At 44.7% G+C, this 19,796-nt stretch overlaps 1 protein-coding gene across 1 annotated transcript in view; it reads right to left on the bottom strand.

Annotated features, from left to right (window-relative positions):
- NUP210 (nucleoporin 210) overlaps positions 1–19,538 on the bottom strand; it is a 48,192-nt gene extending 28,654 nt beyond the window's left edge. The window contains exons 1-12 of the mRNA XM_058031935.1: positions 19,387–19,538; positions 11,836–11,972; positions 10,983–11,114; positions 10,060–10,156; positions 8,419–8,569; positions 7,957–8,089; positions 7,046–7,204; positions 6,523–6,591; positions 6,119–6,225; positions 4,973–5,113; positions 3,650–3,787; positions 420–575 (exon numbers count right to left, since the gene is read on the bottom strand). Of these exons, the coding sequence (XP_057887918.1) occupies positions 420–575; positions 3,650–3,787; positions 4,973–5,113; positions 6,119–6,225; positions 6,523–6,591; positions 7,046–7,204; positions 7,957–8,089; positions 8,419–8,569; positions 10,060–10,156; positions 10,983–11,114; positions 11,836–11,972; positions 19,387–19,538 (1,572 nt within the window). The remainder of the gene's footprint in view (positions 1–419; positions 576–3,649; positions 3,788–4,972; positions 5,114–6,118; positions 6,226–6,522; positions 6,592–7,045; positions 7,205–7,956; positions 8,090–8,418; positions 8,570–10,059; positions 10,157–10,982; positions 11,115–11,835; positions 11,973–19,386) is intronic.
- Positions 19,539–19,796: the final 258 nt, after the last annotated feature.

Below are 19,796 nucleotides of genomic sequence, written 5' to 3'. Positions count from 1 at the left end.
AGTCTGCAGCACTGTGCTCACTTCAGTTACTTCTCCAGACAGAAATTTCCTTGTACATCCTGATAACAACTGTCACCCTTTGGTATCAAGGGAGGACACCCACCTATCACCCTATAGAATGAATTTTTAGTTTGGTTTGTCTGCTTAGATGGCCAGGCCTGGAGTCAATTACCATTTCCTTCTTGCACTTAAAACTTCCAACAGGGAAAAAGACTTGCCAAGGAAATCAGGAAGGGGCAAAAATGGGAGTAAAGTTAATGCACTGGACAGTGCTGGATTCCCTGAAGCACAAACTGAAACTAATCCCTTACCCTGCCACAGGGCAGGAATTGGAAGGGGAATACCTATGGCATTCTCAGTGCCTTGGCTGTTCCCAAAAGCCATATTCAAGACCAATCACTGAACAATGAATCTCTCACCTTCATTTCTCCATAATGCAGCGGATTCCGCACGTCCAGTGCCTGAATGATGCTGAGCCCAGGCTCGCTCCCCGTGGTCATCACTCCTTTCACTGTCACTGTCCCTACTGCAGGGTTAGAAGAGGACCAGCTGAAGTTGCCACTTCCACCCTGAGCCTGAAATACAGAGGGGAAAATCTTTCAAACATTTACTCAAGTACATGGCTCTCAAATTCTGCAGCTTTGGATATTTTGCACGAAAACCAGGAATGCACTGAGAACAGGACATACAAATAAAATAACATCTCAGAACTTCATAAGCAAGAGAGACATAAGATTTCTACCCTTCATTCCTTTTAATTTCAGCTTTTCACATGCCAAAACAAATGTCAAAAGTTCCATCAGTGTAAAACACAGGTGAACACTGGAGCTATTTTTTGATGTATATTGTTTTAATTTCTTTAACTTCCTCAAAATTTCCTTTAACCTATTTCATAATTAAAAATGAACAAGGTGATAAATCTTGTCTAGAGGGACAGTGTGGAAAACAAACAAATGTAAATTATGCAGGAACTTAGCTAGTAATTTTTACCAGGGAAAGAGAACAAAAAGAAAATGAAGAGGAGGGTAATTTCCCTTCTTCCTTCCTCTGAGCATGTGCACAACCTGATTACAGAAGCACACAGACAAATTAATAAACAGGTAGTGGTGTGTTAGAGGAGATGCTTGGGATGTGGTGAGAAAAGCTCAAAGAATCCAAGAGCTCAGGATATTTGTAAAGGTATTTTAGCTGAAACAGGGAGATGAGCAGAAAACATAAAACAGAAGTACCCAATTCTTAATAACTGTATGAGGGTCCCTGGATAAACCCCAGCCACCTCACTACATTTTCTCTCTCTGGCAGTCAGTGTGAACTGAGGAGAGGAAGGGTAAAGCTGCTTCCCCTGCAGCCTCACCACCACCCAGAGCCTGGCAGGGAGCTCCACAGTCACTGTGAGCAATGCCCTCCCCAGAACCTCCTGGTGCTCAGCCTCACACAGCTGGCACCACACCTCTCGTGCAACAGAAACCACCTCATTAGCACCAACAGGAACAAAGCAACCCCCAACAAACCAGACAGCTGCCAAAGGAAAGCCTGCCAGGCACTCTGATACCATCTGGAGGGAATTACTTCAGCTATAAACAGAATTTGGCTAGATCCAAAAATCCCTTTCCATTTATTTTCAGAAAAACTTTATTCACCCATTTGAAATAGCCTGACTGAAGCTATGGAGTGGGAGGCAAACTCTGATGGAGAGGCAGGAACAGTTGAGCTGTGTGAATGCTGCTGACCAGTGGTATTGTGGGATGGAGAGACCAGAAGAAAAGTCAAAGTTTCAGCAAAATTTAAATCTTGGGAGAGAAAAGTTTCTGTTTTTATAGAAAAATATCAAAGTAAGAACAGTGACACAATTATTGCAGTACCATGAAGGAATGTTCTCTAGTGAAACACTTCATTATATATGCAAGACAAGGTGAGAACAGAACTGTGAGAGAGGTAGGAAACAAAACCACATTACCTTTCCCTTACAGGGAAAACTCCAGCAGAATTATGAAGCACTGAAAATGCAGATTTATTACTAAGCATTTTTACCACACTCTGCTGGTGTGGTCAGGAATAGCACAAAGTAAAGCAAACTAATCCCACAGAACACACGAATAGAAATGCAGGGCTTAACTCAATGGAGCTGGCCTTTGATTTCCACTGGAGAATGCAGTTTAATCCTGTGAGACTGATTCTCTCCATGGAGTCACTGAATCAATAAAGCTGGAAAACACCTCTGAGATTATAAAATCCACCACAGAACCACATCCTCAGGTGCCACACTCCAGGATTTTTGAGCCCTTCCAAGGATGGTGACTCCACCACTGCCCTGGGCAGCCTGTGCCAGTGTTTGACAACTCTTCCTGTGGAAAAATCTGTCTAACATCCACTCTACACATGAGGCTGTTTCCTCTCATCCTGTCCCTTGTTAACTGGGAGAAGAGCCTGGCACCAAGTGTCCTGCTGCCTATTTGGATATGGTTTACTTAACACAGATCCAAAAGTGAGCACCACCTTATGCTAAAAGGGAGAGGCAGGAGTTGTGCATCCAACACCTGAGTGCTGGGTCTGGGTATCACTGGCCTGGGATAAAAGTCTGGGCTGAGAAAGCACAACTTTCTTTTGCCTACTTAGATTGGAGATACTGGGTACTGCAACAAAAACCATTTGCTTCATGAAGCATAAGGAATAAGTGACAGCTTGGGAGCAAAGACACAGCTAGTAAACATGGAAATCATCCCTTCTGTAAACGAGCTGTGGCCTTTGCCTCCCTGGAACTTAGTATTAGGAGCACGAGGTGTGTGGCCAGTGAGGAATACTGATGTCCAAAGCTGGCAGAGTGCTGCTAATTAATCTTGCCATGCCCTTTTTGCAGTCACTTCACACTCCCATTCATATTTCCGATCCCTGCCAGCAAAGGGCAGCCTCTAATGATCTCTGTGGATCTTTGGATATAGGATGCTCCTGGAATTCCAAACCATTCCAGGCACAACTGTGTGGTGCATGCATGAGGGAGAGAGGAAGGGAAGACAAAAGGTGGAGGTCAGTGGAGTTTTTTATGTTTGTTGGTTTCTTGGTGCTTTTTGAACTGCATATTAATTCCTAGGGTATTCACACTTTTTAAACGTGATTCTTTCGCTACGAGCTTTTTTCTTGGGAAGCTGAAAGGCAGCAAGAGGCTTCAGAGAGAAGAAAAACAATTCTTATTTTGTTTCTTCCTGTGTTGTGTTCATGTAGAATGTGTTTAGAGATTGTGTACTCAAGGTGATTGCTTGATTAAACTCCAGTGTGAGCTGTTTTAACTCATTGGCCAATGAGGACTCTGAAAAGAGTAATGAGTTTTCATTATTATATTTTTAACATTCAATAAGTATCTTTTCTGTATTCTTTAGTATAGGATAGTATTCTTTAATATAATATAGTATAATAAAGTTATAAATTAACTTTCTAATAAGATAGAGTCCTCCTCATCGTTCCTTCTTTCATTGGTAGCCCTGCATTTACAATAAATTCCTGTAACCAATGTCCCATGAAGTTCCTCCAAGTTAGATTCTGGATGCCACCATGCCTAAAGCATCCAAAGTCAACCCTAGCTCAGTGGTGTCATGCCCCAGTGTGCCTGCCTGAGCTGCACTCCCTGCAGCTGGGAGTGTATTCTTTGGCATACCTGGATTGTGTACCGGTAGACTCCTGCTCTTGGCTGCCAAGGAAACATCAGAATGCTGGGTACAAGAGATATTGGAACATAGATCTCCACATCCTGCTGGTTTTGCACTGGAACTGGTAAGGTATGAACACCTCCATCCTGCAAAGTGCAACAGCACAGTGTTATAAATGGCATCACAGAGCTTCCCAGAGTTAATGTTTAGTCCTTAGGTACAGACAAGTCCTTGAAAACACCTCAGAGAGGAAGGAAAACTATTTAGGACCATTTATGAACAGGAATTCCTAGTGAGCAAACAGCTCCTGGCAGCAAGGTGTGCCACTGGATTAAATGAGTACTAGTGAGTTCTATGAAGATCCAGGTGCCCACATTAATTTAAAAGGCAAGAAGAAATACACTCTTTCACTGCTCCTGTTTTGAGACCTCATTTGGAGAGCCAATCTGGAGGCTCAACACCTACATTTACTCTTTGCTCATCCCACTGTGTACAAAATTCAGCCTGAAAGAGCCATTGCTCAGCCCCCCCAAACACTGGCCTTCACAGCTCTGCTGTCACTGCAGTGCCACAACCCTCTGGCACAACACACTGTTACTGCAGTTCTGAGCCTAAAACAGCTCTCAGGGGATGCCTTTCCACTGAAGAGAACATTTCTGACACAGAAAATGACCGTGGCTTAGCACACTGAAGGAGCTACTAAATCCTGCTCAAGGAATCACTAAAATGATTTCACAGCAAATGGGTTGAAGTGTTGAATTTTCAAGCAAAAGCAACTCACTTCCACACCACGTGCCCTAGTTAGCCATACATTCAGCAGCCTGCCCAACCAGCAGAAAGTTAATGAATATTAATTTGGAGAAATGTGCAGGCTGATACATTTGGCAGATTGTCATTCCAGAGTTTAAGGTCACTTACCAATTGATAGCAAACTTCCCCAATGTAACTGACTGCAGAACAAGGCCAGGGTATGAGTGATGATCCTACCACAATAAAGTGTAAAATTCCCTCAGCCTGTGAGAGGCCCCTTGCCCAGCACAAGGATCTGCCACGAGAAAAGAAATCAGTGCTGTGCACCACTGCCTTAACAGGAGTTTGCCACATGCTTGGGAGCAAAATCCCACAGTCTTTAATTTAAGCAAATCCTCTGTTGACTCAATTGACAGTTTCCATGAAGAAAGGATTTTAGAATTTGGCTCTTAATCTGTTCAAACAAAGACAGCTCAGCCCCATGTAATTCTTAGGTTTCCTTTTGCTAGGAAGTCACTACTGCACAGCTCAATTATTTTTAGGCCTACCAGTGAAGCAGAGGAGTTTTCACAAAGACACACCTGATCAACTACTGATGTCAGTGCAGCATCAATCGTGGTCTGCCCCGCCTTCACAGCCCTCACATAATGATAGGACCCATTCAGAGAGGACTGCAGCACCTCAAAGTGTTCTTTGGACAGCTCTGTAGTAATTCGGATATTCTAAAACCAAAACATGAAACAGAAATTGCCACAGGTGACTGACATCAATGGAGGACAGAAAACCCTGAACACACAACAGGTCAGTGAGCAAACCACTGTTTAATAACACAGCACAAAGACTCGCTGCTGGAACTGATCAGAACTCTCCCCATGCAAGTTTCAGTCTTTCAGTAAGATTTTACCTTTAGATATAACATTAACTCCACAGAAAGTTTTTTCTTAAACTATCAGCAACATGTAATTTAACATTAAAGTACCCATATTTATACCACTAAATAATTCATATTTTACAGTATTCTTCTAATCTTTTCCTTCTTCACCACAAAAGAACACATTAATATACTGCCTCAACAGCACACTGCTGAGCTCTAGCTCAAACTCAGATCTGTATCCCAAAAGCAATTGTGGGTAAATAAAATAATATTCCCCTAGCTCCAATACTCTGAAAAGCAATAATTTAATAATTTTATTCTTGTTTCAACTGAACTATTTCAATTTCGTTTCTTTTGCAGTTTTTTAATAACTATGTATATTTGCTACCTAGTATATAGAATTTAGGAAGTAGCTCTTCCCTGTGAGGGTGGGCAGGCCCTGGCACAGGGTGCCCAGAGCAGCTGTGGCTGCCCCTGGATCCCTGGCGGTGCCCAAGGCCAGGCTGGACACTGGGGCTTGGAGCACCTGGGACAGTGGGAGGTGTCCCTGCCCTGGCAGGGGTGGCACTGGATGATTTAAGGCTGCTCCAAGCCCCATCTAACCTGAAAGATTTTGCCCAACTTCTATTTTTTCTATATCACTTAAGACTCCAACAATTTCGCATGAATCACCCAGAATATTTTTAAAAAATAACAACAACAAAACAAATGGAAAAAAAAAAAAGAAAAAGCAAGAAACAACAAGCTTTACACTGTCCTGTCTCAATGTAAATAAGAAACCACTTAAATAATTTCAAAGCAAGTTGGGATTTAGGAGACAGTCACTGAAAAGTATCTAAACATTTCAACTTACATCAGATAAATACACCTTATTGCTTGATTTATCATACACGTCAACTGTAATTTCATAAAGTCTGCCCGTCTCCAGGACCCATCTGTCACCTGGATGAACTGTAAATCCTGCAAAAGAGGAAATATTGAACTGCACAAACCAACAGCCTCTTTATCTAATGGAGAAAAGCATTTTGCTTCTGGTGCCCACACACTGCAGACGAACATTCATTATTTTAAACTGCTGACTACAGAGATAAAAGAAAGTACATAAAACCCATTTCACATTGAGCTACTTTTATGAATAAAATTACTTTTCTGTGAAAACTAACACTGAACGGAAGCGTGGAGCTACGGCATGAAAATCAGCAACAAGGCCAGAAATTGCACTAAGCAATGAGGCAGAGTGCAGCAATAAATACCAACCCAAATATGCAGGAGGCACCACACAGACAGTGCTGTTGGGCAGCCTGGACACGCCCTGCATGCGGATACCTGCGGGCTCAGTCAAGGAACACACGGCCTCTGCACAGGACCAGCTTCCTCCTGGGACTCCTCTGCCTCTGGGGCCATTGTACAGCTAATGCACACTGCAAATAAACATTATCCCCACTCCACTGCAAGGCAGTGAGCTCTTTGGAGAGAACTCACTAGAGAATATAATGACTGAAATATAAAAATTAAATAAAGCCCCATACATTTCTACAGTGACTAAGGGGAACAGACATGATTTAAGTGATCTTTTGCCAACTTAATTTGTTAAAACATTCCAAGGCATCAGACAGCTCTGCTGAGACTGAATTCACAGCAGTGCTGCTTTCCATGGCTCCTGATTTCCAGACTCTCAGCACAAATGAGGATAACTCGATCTTTCTGTGTTGCCAAGGGTGGAAAGCTTGTCTCCCTGCCACAGAGTGGTGGCTGGAGAAGCATTCCTGAGGAAGGATACTCTTGTGCACCAGGATGATGTTGGTTTGGCCCTGCTGCAACGCAGTCACAGTGGATGTTGCCTGGTCCAGCTTGGCAACTGGCCGGGAGGGATCTCCCTTGGGATGGAGGATGTTGTTCTGGAGCTGCAGCTCGTACTGCTCTGATGGCATTGCTATTTCTGGAGGTGAAACAAACCAGAGGAAACAATAAAAGCAGGTGTGGCAGTGTTTAGCTGCTGCTAATTATTGCTGATTATTTTTTATTGATGCCTAGTGCACATATTAAATCAATATTTTCAGTGTCTTGTAAAAATAGCGCTTCTGTCATCACATCAACACACACACACACAAAAAACAAGCTTCTTGGCAAATTTAGTATCTGTGAAACTGCAATTCTCAACTAATATCATCTCAGTATTTAGACCTAACATTTAACTGATTTCCAGCTCCAAAAAAAAAAAAAAAAAGAAAAACAGACAAAAGGGAGAAAAAGAAAAATGAGGGAAAACTCAAGGCACTGCATTTTGAAACGGGCATAAAGCCAGCTAACCCACATTTATAAAGGCTTCACTTTGTGGAGCAAATCCATTTGCCAATAAAACATTTTCTGTTAGAAAAGTTACTAATCTAAATTTGATTTAAGTAAGAAAGTCAGTCAGTTCCTTAGTGACTGTCAACATATAAAATGACAGTGCTAGCTCCTATTTTAAGTTACCCTTGTCTCTGCATCCTTGACAAATCTGCAAGAGTATACTCTTAACAGTCACAATTTTTTTTTTGACTGAAAGAACTAAGCAGCTGTATCACTGTGTGCCTTAGGAAAACAGTATTAAACATTAACAAAGCAGTTTAAACACAATTAAAAATATCTCAGCAGTTAAAAATTCACACAGAGCATTAAAAAATAAAAATAAATGAGAACAGAACAAACCTGTGATCTTCCCTTGCCTCAGTTTCTGAACTCTGTACTGAATTGATGTTCCTACCAGAAGATAAATGTCATATGCTGGATTTAAAAGGATATTTTCCAAAATAAGTAATCTGACTTCCGCAGGCTGTACATCCTGTTGATGGAGGGGGAAAGAAAAGTAACCACATTAAAAGCAGCTCATTTGTTTGAAGGAGACCATGCAGCAGGAACTTAGAAATCTGGAAGTGAAAAACATTATTTGCTGCAATTGGCTCTTTAGTTTCATCTCAACTTTTGTCACAATAGGGCAATGCAAGGGACAGTGACTGGGACAGAGATCTGCTCTTTGCACACAGTGCAAGAATCAAGAAAAAAAATCATGCCTGTATGAAGATAATTTTGGAGAATACAGAAAAATTTGAGACAGATGCTCATTCAGACATTCAGAAATCCATCTTCCCTACTGACATTCAGAAATCTTACCTTGTAGATGCTTTCCTGAAGTCTTGCCTTTAATTTAGAACTCCCTGTTTTCATTCCAGACACCAGAATGGTATCTCCTTGCTTGGCAACTTTTTCCATTTCCAATATATAGGAAGGTGGGATGTAAGTGGATTCTAAGAACTTGAGTATACTAAAAGGTGAATCACAAAGTGAATAAAAAATTGTTAAACAACCTTTGTAAACCCACAGAGAAACACCACCAGCATCTACTCCCAGCCACTTCCAATTTTAAGCCAATTTAAGATGCTTGCCTGGGACCAGATATCCAAATTTTACTCATTCTTTGAGGTATCTGCAGCTAATTTCTGTGACAGATAAGTTTGTCTGAAGCTTGCTTGTGAGCTATCAGAACACTGCATATGTTGTCTACAATGACCCCTCCAGTTTGTTCAGTAGGTGAGACTGCAAAAACTCTCTACGTTGTTGAAGAATTGATGTGCAAGACCCAAAGCTCATGTTTATAAAAGCAAACCCAGAACATAACTCTGACCTCCCTCAGGAAGCCAGGATGTATTTTATAAATGACTATGAAAATCATCTACAAGCAGAAAACTTGTAGTAATTGTTAGAAATTTCAGTGAAAAGGGACAGAAGAGAGGGAAGGAATTTGCAATGAATGGGCAAATGACAGGAAATTTTGGGAAAAGGAGCATGTTTTATAGGGTATCACCTTCTCTATGCACATGATCTGCTTGGCTTCATGTGCACTTTCAGAGTAAAACCAGTAGAGCCATATGGAGAACATTTATGGATATTAACGTTTTCATGACAATTTATGATTTATTTCACAAAGCTGTACCACCTGTAGAACATTCTAATGCTATCATAGTTATGCTAACAGTAGAGCATATATCAATATTACTTTGGTTAAAATGACATCAGCAAATACTTATACTGAAAGAAAAAGCTCCATATGTACCAGGACTTGGGATATCCAGTCCCACTGAGCCATTCATTCTGGCTCTCACTTGTACCTGCAGCTTCAGGTGTATTATGGGCTTAGCAGGCTTTCCCCAACCAATGCTGCTTCTCTAAGGCTGCAAAATCAGTTTGTGTTTGCCCAGGGGCAAAGCCTTGCTGGCTCCCCCCACTCCACTTGCAGTGTATGAGGAGACAGAGTTTGAGGATGGAAGTTGGCTGTAAACCATTGTGCTCTGCAGGAGAACTGGTTTCCCCACAAGGAATCCTATTTCAACACCAGAACTAAGTGTCCACTGACACCTGGAAACTCTTAACGTTTGGAGAGCTCCTTTCTGAAATGGAAAGGGACTTTTATTCCTTAAAAAGCTAAAAATAAAACTCTGCTAAAATCCTGAGATAACAATCTTACTGATAAATCTTCCTTTTGCAGGAGATGTTCCAGCAAGATCAACAACTGCATCTGTTTATTTCTAACTATTGCATCAGAGCTACCAGAGCTACTCACTAACACTATCAGTTAAACTAAACAGAAAACCAAGTGCCCAGGCTGTCAAGTAGCTTAAAAAAACCCAACCTGAAACAACTGACCCTTAACATTATAATTTTAGGCATCAGTTCAATAAACTGCCCAGATGTGGGGAAATATTTTTGGCACATCAGACTGAACAAATCCTTTGAGAGCAAAGGAAATGACTTTACCGTAGAGCGTTGTGGGAGTCTGAGAAGCCATCGGCCTCCGGGTCCTTCACCACTGTCCAGTCAAACACCAACCCTGCCAGAGTGCTGAAAGTGTTTCCTACAAATCAAACAACCAGATGAAAACAAAAACAGAACAAGCATAGAGTCTCACTGGAACACAAACCATGACTTATTTCCCTGGGAAATTTCTCTATTTTATCCCTGCAAGAAGAACCCTGAAGCACCCTCGAGTTTGCACAACACCAAGCCACGAATCCAGCACTACACATAGGATAAAAACATATTTACTTTTCACTATTAACATATCACCATACTTCAAAACATTCATGGTTTACAAACACAGGTGGGATGGGCACAGTAAACAAAACAATTAATTCCACTTTTTATAGCAGCTTGACACATTATTTCCCCTCAGTAGTTATCCTAAAAATCCCTTGCTTGGAGTGCTATGTGTGCACAAAACTTGATTGTTGAAAGCATGGAATTCTTAGCAGATCATGGCTCTTTTTCTGATGCGACAGACTACAAAAAGCATTAGTTTTCTGCTCCTATTAAATAACAATGCATTCACAAATGCACTGACTCTTGTGATCCTAAATGGTGTGTCCAAAAGGTGAGCGTCTGTGTAGTAATTAAACAGATTGAGCAATAGGCAATTGGTCTCAAACATCACCTCTGAACCTCCTGTCAGATACCTGACTGTTCACTAAAACATCCTTTTGCAAAATTCTTTAGACTACCTCAGCTCAAAAGAAAAAAAAGAAAAGAGAACAGACAACTTCACAATGTATTATCCAGAGAAACTCCTTCAAATTCTCCACTTGGCTTCTAACAATCAACAGTGTGACAAATAAAGCTAGTGCATCTATCAGACAGCTAGAACTTTTAATATAAATTTAATTTCCTACAAGCAGATCTCTTACCTTCTGAATCCAAAGCATGAATTTTGAGCTCCAGTGGTGAATCCTCTAGGTAGAGCTCTCTTGTTGTGGACACAATTTGAATGCCATGAATTAAATCAACGATGGCGTCACAGCGAATCACTTGTCCAGTCACTTGAAGAGACATCAGAAAGAGCACAAGAAAGCAAAACACTGCATGCACTCATCAAGAACAACAATAAAGTCAAGATGCACCTCAAATTTAGCCAGTGACACAAGACACTGACACTGAAGGAACTGAAACTTGGTCATGACCTCCATGAAGAAACTCGTGGTCAAACGGTGGCTCAGAAAGCAAGAGAAGCAGTTCCCTTCCTCACTGGACTGCAGAAACTCTGATCTCCATCTGCACTGACAGGTACAGTGGGAGCTGTCTGGGAGTGCTTATGCAGGGTTGCTACAGTGCTCTCATGGCCCACAGACATCAATGGCTGTTACCCACAGACAATAAACACCCATAAACTCCTTCAGTTAGTGACTGCACGGCATTGGTTGTGCCTTTCTGTCACTATGAAAGCTAACCAGGTATATTGTATGACAGACACAAAATGTGTATGATTCCGCCTTTTTTGAATGTCAACTATCCAAATTTGTGTTAGTCATTTTTATTAAACACTTTTTTATATTTCAGTCTCCCCCTTGATTTGTGGATTTTGGGGGGGTCAGGGTGCATCATTAAAATCATTAACACTTCTCTTAGGCAAACAGAAGTTGAAACCCACACCCATGGGAAGTCTAAAATGACTGTGCATAGGAACTGAAACGTGCCTGTACACCCCCTTTGTTCCCTGAGGTCGGCAGGATGCGCGGAGAGGCGGGGGTTGCTCAGACTCACGTGTGTCCTCGGCAGAGATGATGGTGGTGAGGCGCGTGGGCTGCGAGGAGCGCGCCTGGACCAGCGCTCTCTGCGAGCAGCGGACGCCGGCCGGGCCCAGCGGCTCGATGCTCGCCACCTCCGGCCGCGTGGAGAACCTGCGGGGGCGGACTGTCAGCACTGCGGCTCGGCTCTGCCCCCAGACCGCCCCGGCCATTCACCTGGGACGGGCTGTGTGCTCGGCGGCTGCCTCTGCGGGAGCTGCATGGCAGCGGCTCCTCGAGGACCCCAGCGCAGGGAAAGCCCAGGCCAGAGGCAGGGCAGGCAAGCTCGGCATTCTCTGCACCACGGAATCGAGCAACCTTCCCCTAAGCCCATGGAGCAGGGCATTACTTAGTGGAGCCCAGCTCTCCCTTCCAATGCGCCAAAACCGTCAAGATAAAACAACAACAAAAGTCGGAGAGTTGTTAAAAACCAAGCCTCTTGAAAGAAAATCTGAGCTAGCAGCAATACACATCTGAGGGGGTACTGCAGTGAAAAGTTCCAGCAGCCAAAGCCCTTGCAAATCCCTCCAGACCCTCAGCCCTGTGCCCGAGCCGGTCCCAGCTGCTGCTCCCCGGGCAGCAGGGAGGGAACAGCCCCGGCTGCGTGCCCGGGATCCGCTCACAAGGGCCCTTTGAAGGATTAAAACAATGAAAGCAAGCACTGATGGGTGACAAAGCTGCTCGGGAATTGCTTCTCCGGATGATGACAGCAGCTCTGATGAAAACGCTGCGCTATCTGGTAAATGCAATCTAAACCGGGCACTGGACCCCCCAGTAAAGATGGGGAAGCTGGATGGGGTTGGAGTTTTTCTCTAGAAGATGTACAAAAATGCCCACCTGGGATGTGTGGGGAAAATTCTCTAACCGGCAAGGAGCAGGATGGGAGCTCCAAACAAACAGTAATGTCATGTATGCCTGAATCCCCAGATACAGATTTCACCTCCTTCTCTTGCCAGCACAACCAACAAATCCACACCAGCGAAAAACTGAATTTCTCCTTGACTAAAATCCTATCTATTGGAAAACAACACATCACACCACACTCAATTATCTGAGAGTTAACAGCTGCAGCCCAGGTGAGCACAGACCTCTGCTGTAGCCACTGCAATAAAACTGCAAATCCTGTTTCAAATCTTAAGCTCCCAAAAGTATTTTGCTTGCATAAGGAGTAGTTTTAGAGGATTTTGAAACAACAATACCAACTGCTGACCCAGAATTTCAAAGTACTTTATCTGATCAAGGAAAAAACAGCCCACAGCAGTATGCAATGGGCAATTTAAACACCAATTAAAAGCTTAAAGCTGAAAATTGTTTGTTTATATCTAGTCTATGTACCTAAACAATGTACACAAATATGTGCATATTTTTTATAGTAGGTTTTACACTGTTTCTAAAATAACATGATTTTCTGTATTAGTAGCACACAGCTTTACTCTAGAAAATTAAAATATGTTTTAAAGATTAAAAGTGAGCAATTAGTTATTTTCCTGTTGTTCTGTTGTTCTCAGGCAACCATGAAAGAGTTTTCCAACACTGACAAGTTTCTTTAAACAATATTAGCATTCACCACAAGTAAGGCTTTTCCTGTACTTGCCTCGCTGGCTTTTGAAGCTGAGCATGTGCATTTGACTTAGTCTGCATGCAGGTATTTTTAAATAAGTATTATATGTAGGAAATTGACTTTTATTTAGCTCTTTACACTGCTTAATACTCTCTACCATTAGATTTTTTGTTATTAATTTGAGGATTTTGCATTCTTGCAGTCTGGTATTGATTGTGTTTACAACACAACAGGGGTTTCACTGTGGTTTGTATTTGTTCTTTTAATATCTGGCTATGAATTGTAATACAAAACCACTGTGGTTTGCACTAATAGCAGTGTTGTAAAACGGAATCTAATTACAGGATACTTTTCAGACTAGAAAAAGGGAGGAACAAAGATGACAACAATTAAATTTTAACTGTAAACATACATACACTCCCCAATCTTAAAGGAACTTTCAAGCTTTTACAGCTAAAAGCCAGTCACTGCAGTAGAGAAACTGAGATTAGCCACTATTTGGCTTCTAGTAGTAGTTTAGGAGGCAGAATATTAGCTGAATGTCTTTTTTCTAGTACAAATTTTACTCAAGTGGGCCTTTCCGAGGCTTGGTTTAGTATTGATTTATATTTAAGAACAATCTGCACAAGTAGTATTTTTTCCAGCAGAACACAGGAAGTATCTGATGACCCCTCTATCATTCAGCAATATCAGAAGCACATTCTGTTTACAGCTACCTGGATGCAGGGCCAAGCACAGAGAGGCAAAGGCATTAATCAGCCAGGCTGGGGATTACAGCAGCACTACGCTGGGATCACTACTGGCTCCTGGATGGGCAAGAAAAAGAAACTTCAGCTTTAAGTGACAAAAAATGCAATTTATATCCCCTGCCAACTACAGCAGCTCTTCAGCAGCGTGTCAGTGTGTGACATTGAGAGCTGGGCTTGTCAGAAGGCAAAATTAGATCCTGAGAAGCCAGCAATGGGAAGCATTTCTGGCACTTGCTCTGGATCCCATGCCAGCGCCTGTAAGAAACAGCAAGGCAGGGAGGAAGCACTTGAAAGAAGAGTGAGGAGGGAAGGGGAAAAAAGCTCACAAAAGTCTCCAATTTGTATTTCCTTCAGAGTAAAATCCTAGTTGCAGAGGAATGATGAATGGCAACGGCAAAGAGGCCGCCAGTCCTCCTGGCAATTCCTGCTTCATTCACCATTTCCATCCCCCTCCAGGGCCCCAGACACAGAAACAAGATTGTATCCACACATCCACCCAAGCCCATGCCTGTGTTCTTCATTGACTGGTCTGTAACACCACATGTCAATACCTCAGCAGATTATACTTCATTTATTTATCAGCTGGTTCAAAGATCAGGCACCTGTTCCTGTTTCTCTCCCTGGCAAGTCACTGTTGATTCTCATTGCTCCAGTGTTTTATACTGTTCTGTCAGCTCCTCAGACTAAACTCAGCTGACTGAGTCAGCAAAAATCCACCTCTGTGGAGCTGCACCACGACTGTCAGCTGATCTGATAATTTAGAATTTTATCAGGCATTTGGGCCAGAAATTGGGTAGTAAAAGTCTCCAAGAGTTTGGGAAGATTGGCCTGACCAATACACCAGGGACATTATACAGTCACTCTTGGGACTAAAAAATGAGCAAAAGTCTAAACCATTTATTTCATGGGTGTTGAGCAATGAAATGTTGGCCAAAACAAACAAGTCCCTAATCCTTCTGTCTGCCTTAACAGAACAGGTGATGCTCAGACTGAGAAAAAGCTTTTTTCAACAGTAAACTTGCACTGATATTCACACATCACCTAAGGGAAATAATATTATTTCTTGTGCCTCCTGGGCTCTGTGAGAACACTTCTGCTACAGACTCACACCCCCTGCTCTGGTTCTGCGCCAAACTCTCAGGTAACACACACACCTGAGCCACAGCAGCACAGCCCCTCTCACTTTACCACCCAGCACACCTCAAACCAATTCTGAGCTCCTGCTGGCACTGCCAAGAGCCTGAAGCCTTGCTGGGAAAGCACAGCCAGGTGAGGCAGGCAGAGGGAGAACATCCTGCTGCACACTGCAATGTCTGGCAAGAAGGAAATGCAGAGCAGGTGAGAAATAGCAAACATTTAAGATGTCACTTCACAATATGGAAGTTAACAGTATCTCTGTGAGATACTGTTAACACAAAGCATTTTTCAGCGAGAGTCAGTCAGGTTTTTTTAGACCTGTGGTAAAACAGGTGATCCAGGAAACAACACAGCTCCCAGACTGCCAGGGATGAGACTATTGGTCTTGGAGCAAAGCAACAGATCTCAATGAAAACTACTGATACAGTGTTTTAAAAGCACACAAGCCAGCACATGGAGAGTAAGATCCATTTACAACAAAACCACAACAAGGTAAGGAGCCAGAAAATGAGCTTTGCCAGCCAGCCACTGCAGCAGCAGCAGCACTGTGCAGTGGGTTGGGGCTCTCTGGGCTCTCTGTGCATCCCACAGCTCCAACACCCTCAGCCACAGCATCTCTCCCTTCACCACTGTGCCACCAGCTCCTTTCCCACAGCAATCACCTCAGTGCAAACCCCTCAGTGAAGCTTCAGGAGCACACACAAGCCTTTCATTAAGGTGGCAATAAACTCCTCTTCCACTCCACCAGCCCTCACCATGTATCTCAGTTCTACACTCAATGGAAATAATGAAATATGTAAACATATTTGTACACTGCAGATAATTTCTGCTACAAACACGCAGCCATGGAGAATACCTTGGGGGGAAATGGGTTTTTGGTGTGTGTGTTCCCCTCCTCCCCCTGACAATGTTATTGTGGTATGACAGGTTTCAAGGAGAAAATTCTGCTTCTGAAAGCTTTCATTCTTTCAGGTGTAATTTATGGATTAAGGTAGTTAAAAGACAAATACAGATGCAATATAAATGCTAAATATATCTGCACAGACTGTATTTTATGCCTGAAAATAACACCCTGTACAATATTTACAGATGGAACTATTGTGTGCTTTGAAAACAAAGCTTTTTCCCAAAAAATAATTTTAATATAAAGGCAACCCAAACTCCAGAAGGCATGAGCATCTTGAAAATCAGAAAATACTTTAGAGCCACTCTTGTAACTTTACCACTACTCCCAGTCTGCTGGGATGATGATAGAATTTGACCTTTTCCCTCTCAATCAGTGGAATTCTCAGACACCACTACAATCACTTTGAAAATATCCTACTTTCAGAGGTAAACTTGAAGGCTGAAAGGGAAACTGGGGGAAAAAAAGGTCACAGCATGCTACAGACTGATCTTTCAGGAAACTGGACACTTGCCTTTGAATTCTGGACGCTTGAGATGAGTAATGCAGACCTTCAAAAGGTGTCATTTGCTATCAGATGATGCTGAACAACCAGAACAGCCCTCACAGGCCACCTCTAACCCCACAATCTCCCGTATTACAAACCCCCAGTCCCCTCTCCAGACACAGAGGGCCTGAATCTGACCACTTCCTTTCAAATCCTTGCTTTCACGCACACACACACACCCATCGTTTCTCAAGCCACTGCATTTGGTACTTCCTAAACTGCTCAGCTCAACAGCCCCTGTCCAGGAGCAGCTCCTTGAGAGGAACAGGAACCCTGCCAGCAAGGGGCTGTGCTGCTGCTGCTGCTCCAGACACATTTCTTCCTAACCCCCCCCAGTTCCAGGCCTGTGGGACAAGGAGGAGGAGGCAGAGAGCCCCAGATGCAACTGCAGCCTCTGCTCAGGCACACACAGCTCCTGCTTCCCTCCAGAGGCTTTGCTGAGCACACCTCGAGTTTCACAACCCACATCCTGCCAGGCCTGGCAAAGCAGAAGTGAATAAATGCCCATTTACAAGCCACAGAAAATAACAGCACACACAAGGTGAATCAGGTGTAATTTCCTTAATTCCCAACCAAAATTCCTCTCTGAAGGGCAGAGGGAGAGGATGGAAAAGGATGCTGAGGTCTGTCTGCATGAGGGATGTGAGTCATTGCTGCAAACAGCACCAACAGAACATGCTCTGAAGTGCACAAAAATCACCTCCATTAGAGACACAACTGTGAGTCAAATCTGGCATTTCTCTGGAGAACAATCTTACTTCTTTTCATCTGCAGACTTCAGAATGAGATTAGCAAAGATCTCCGTGCTTCTGACAGCGGGATAGCACCTGGCATGTGCAGGAATGGCTGCAGCCAACCCAGCCTTACCTCACAGCTCACTGGCAAACAGGAAAGGGAGTCTGTACTTCCAGATTTTACCCGTGCTTTTATGAGTTTTGGGGTTTAGCTTTATGCAATGTACTTTACCTCACAAACCAAACCCTCTTAAAGGCTCAGCAGCCTTCAAAAATTCGAGTCCAGAAAGAGAAAAAACCCACAGTTGTGAGATTTTCACTAAAGCAGTCCATTAAAAATTAAATTACATGACCACAAGCAGCTCATCTAGGAACTTTCATTTTGTTGACTTCTGGATGAAATTAATTACTACCCTTCTGCATAAGTACCCTCAAATATATCAATTGTAACAGACCAAAGGTTTGTACCCAGCCCAGACACAAGAAATATACAACAACCAAGCAAAGAAATGCAGAGAATGAAAATGCAGCCCTTTAAGATGCATTTCAGTAACTGCCAAACACAAAACTGAAAACTGCTACACGCATCCATCTGGCACATATGGAAGTATCATCCTAAATGTACCTCGACTGCTGCTTATTTTTCAGGTGGGTACCTCCTGCTCATTACTGATTAAGTTCCTATTCTGGAGCTCCACAGAAAGGACAAGGAGTTGGCAACATTTATTTAACACGAAGACCACCGTGAGCTTTCTAAATGTGCACATGCTGAGGGACTTGCCCTCAGCCTCTGTGCCCAACCCTGCCCAGTCCTGCTCCCTGTGCGAGGCAGGAAGGGGATCCCAGCCAGAAGTTCCTGGAGTACATCCCACGTGCTCAACACTGAGAAAACCGGGAAAGCTTTCACTTTTAAAAGTCGACTTCACTGTCCCAGCTGAAGTCTTTAGGGTGCTGTTACCTACACTTAGAGCAGCACTGAGAGGCTCCCGACTTAGCTACAACTCATTTATGTGCACACGCTGAGCTCAAGGCTGCCAGGACCCCCATTACCGACTAGAGAAAGGGCATTTCCACACCAGGAGCAGAGTTCTGGGTGCTGTCCCTGCACACGCGGGACTGTGGCGATGTGTGTGTGTGTGGGGTGGCACTGTGGCTCTGTGTGTGTGCAGGGTGGCACTGTGACCATGTGTGTGCGTGTGGGGTGGCACTGAGGCCCTGTGTGTGTGGGGGGGGGGGGGGGTGGCACTGTGGCTCTGTGAGTGTGCAGGGTGGCACTGTGACCATGTGTGTGCATGTGGGGTGGCACTGAGGCCGTGTGTGTGTGTGTGTGTGTGTGTGGGGTGGCACTGAGGCCGGGGGGGGGTGGCACTGTGACCGTGTGTGTGTGTGGGGTGGCACTGTGGCCATGTGTCTGTGGGGTGGCACTGCGGGAGTGCAGGGCAGCAGGGTGAGCACACGGGCAGTGTGGAGGCAGAGTGGGCACGGTACGTGGAGAAGCAGCTGGAGCGTTTGGGGGGTGTGGGGTACAAGGAGAAGCAGGTGGACACGTGTGGGGTGTGTGCACACGGGGTGTGAGGCACATGTCGGGCACGGAGCCATGGCGGGAAGCTTCCTTTACAAGCAGGGACCTTCTGCTCAGGGCCCGGCCTGCAGACACTGCCCCCCTCCAGCGGGTTTAACCCCCACTGCACAAAACAAACAACCTTTCCCCTCAGGGATTATCTCCATGTCTGCTCCCGCACTGCTGGGCCGCCCAAACCCACCCGCAGCGAGGTAAAAGCGGTGAGAGAGGGCCCGGCTGCCCCGGGAGCCGTCAGGCCCCGCCGCGGGCCGAGGAGCCGCCGCAGGTGCCGGCGGGGGGAGAAGCGGACAAAGGGCGGCGGCACCTGCACTCACCATCGGTAGCAACCCTCGCTGGCCTCTAGCGTGAAGTTGACGCGCGTGCCGCGGGTGAAAGGGAGCAGCACCTTGGGGGTGTTGAGCTTGGAGGAGGCGGCGAGGTGCAGCAGCAGGAGCAGAGGCAGCGCCCCGGGCGCGGGGGGAGCCATGCTGCGCGCCGGCGGGACCGTGCGGGGCGCGAAAGTGCGGCGGGAGCGGCGCGGCGGGGCCGGGCCGGGCCGGGCAGGGCGGCCCGGGGGCAGGGCCTCCCCCCGCCCTCCGCCCCCCGGGGCCGCGCCGCCCTCCCTCGGGGGAACTCCAGCGGCGCCAACAGCGAGGCGCTGGTGCTTTGAAAAACCTCCTTTCCTCCGGGCCTAACCACAAGCATCTCCTAGGAGTCGCGCTCCAGACCATCCCCCGGACAGGCT

This window comes from Melospiza georgiana, chromosome 11 (genome assembly GCF_028018845.1).
Source record: "Melospiza georgiana isolate bMelGeo1 chromosome 11, bMelGeo1.pri, whole genome shotgun sequence".
Taxonomy (NCBI): Eukaryota; Metazoa; Chordata; class Aves; order Passeriformes; family Passerellidae; genus Melospiza; species Melospiza georgiana.
This window is presented reverse-complemented; position numbering and strand designations above follow the sequence as displayed.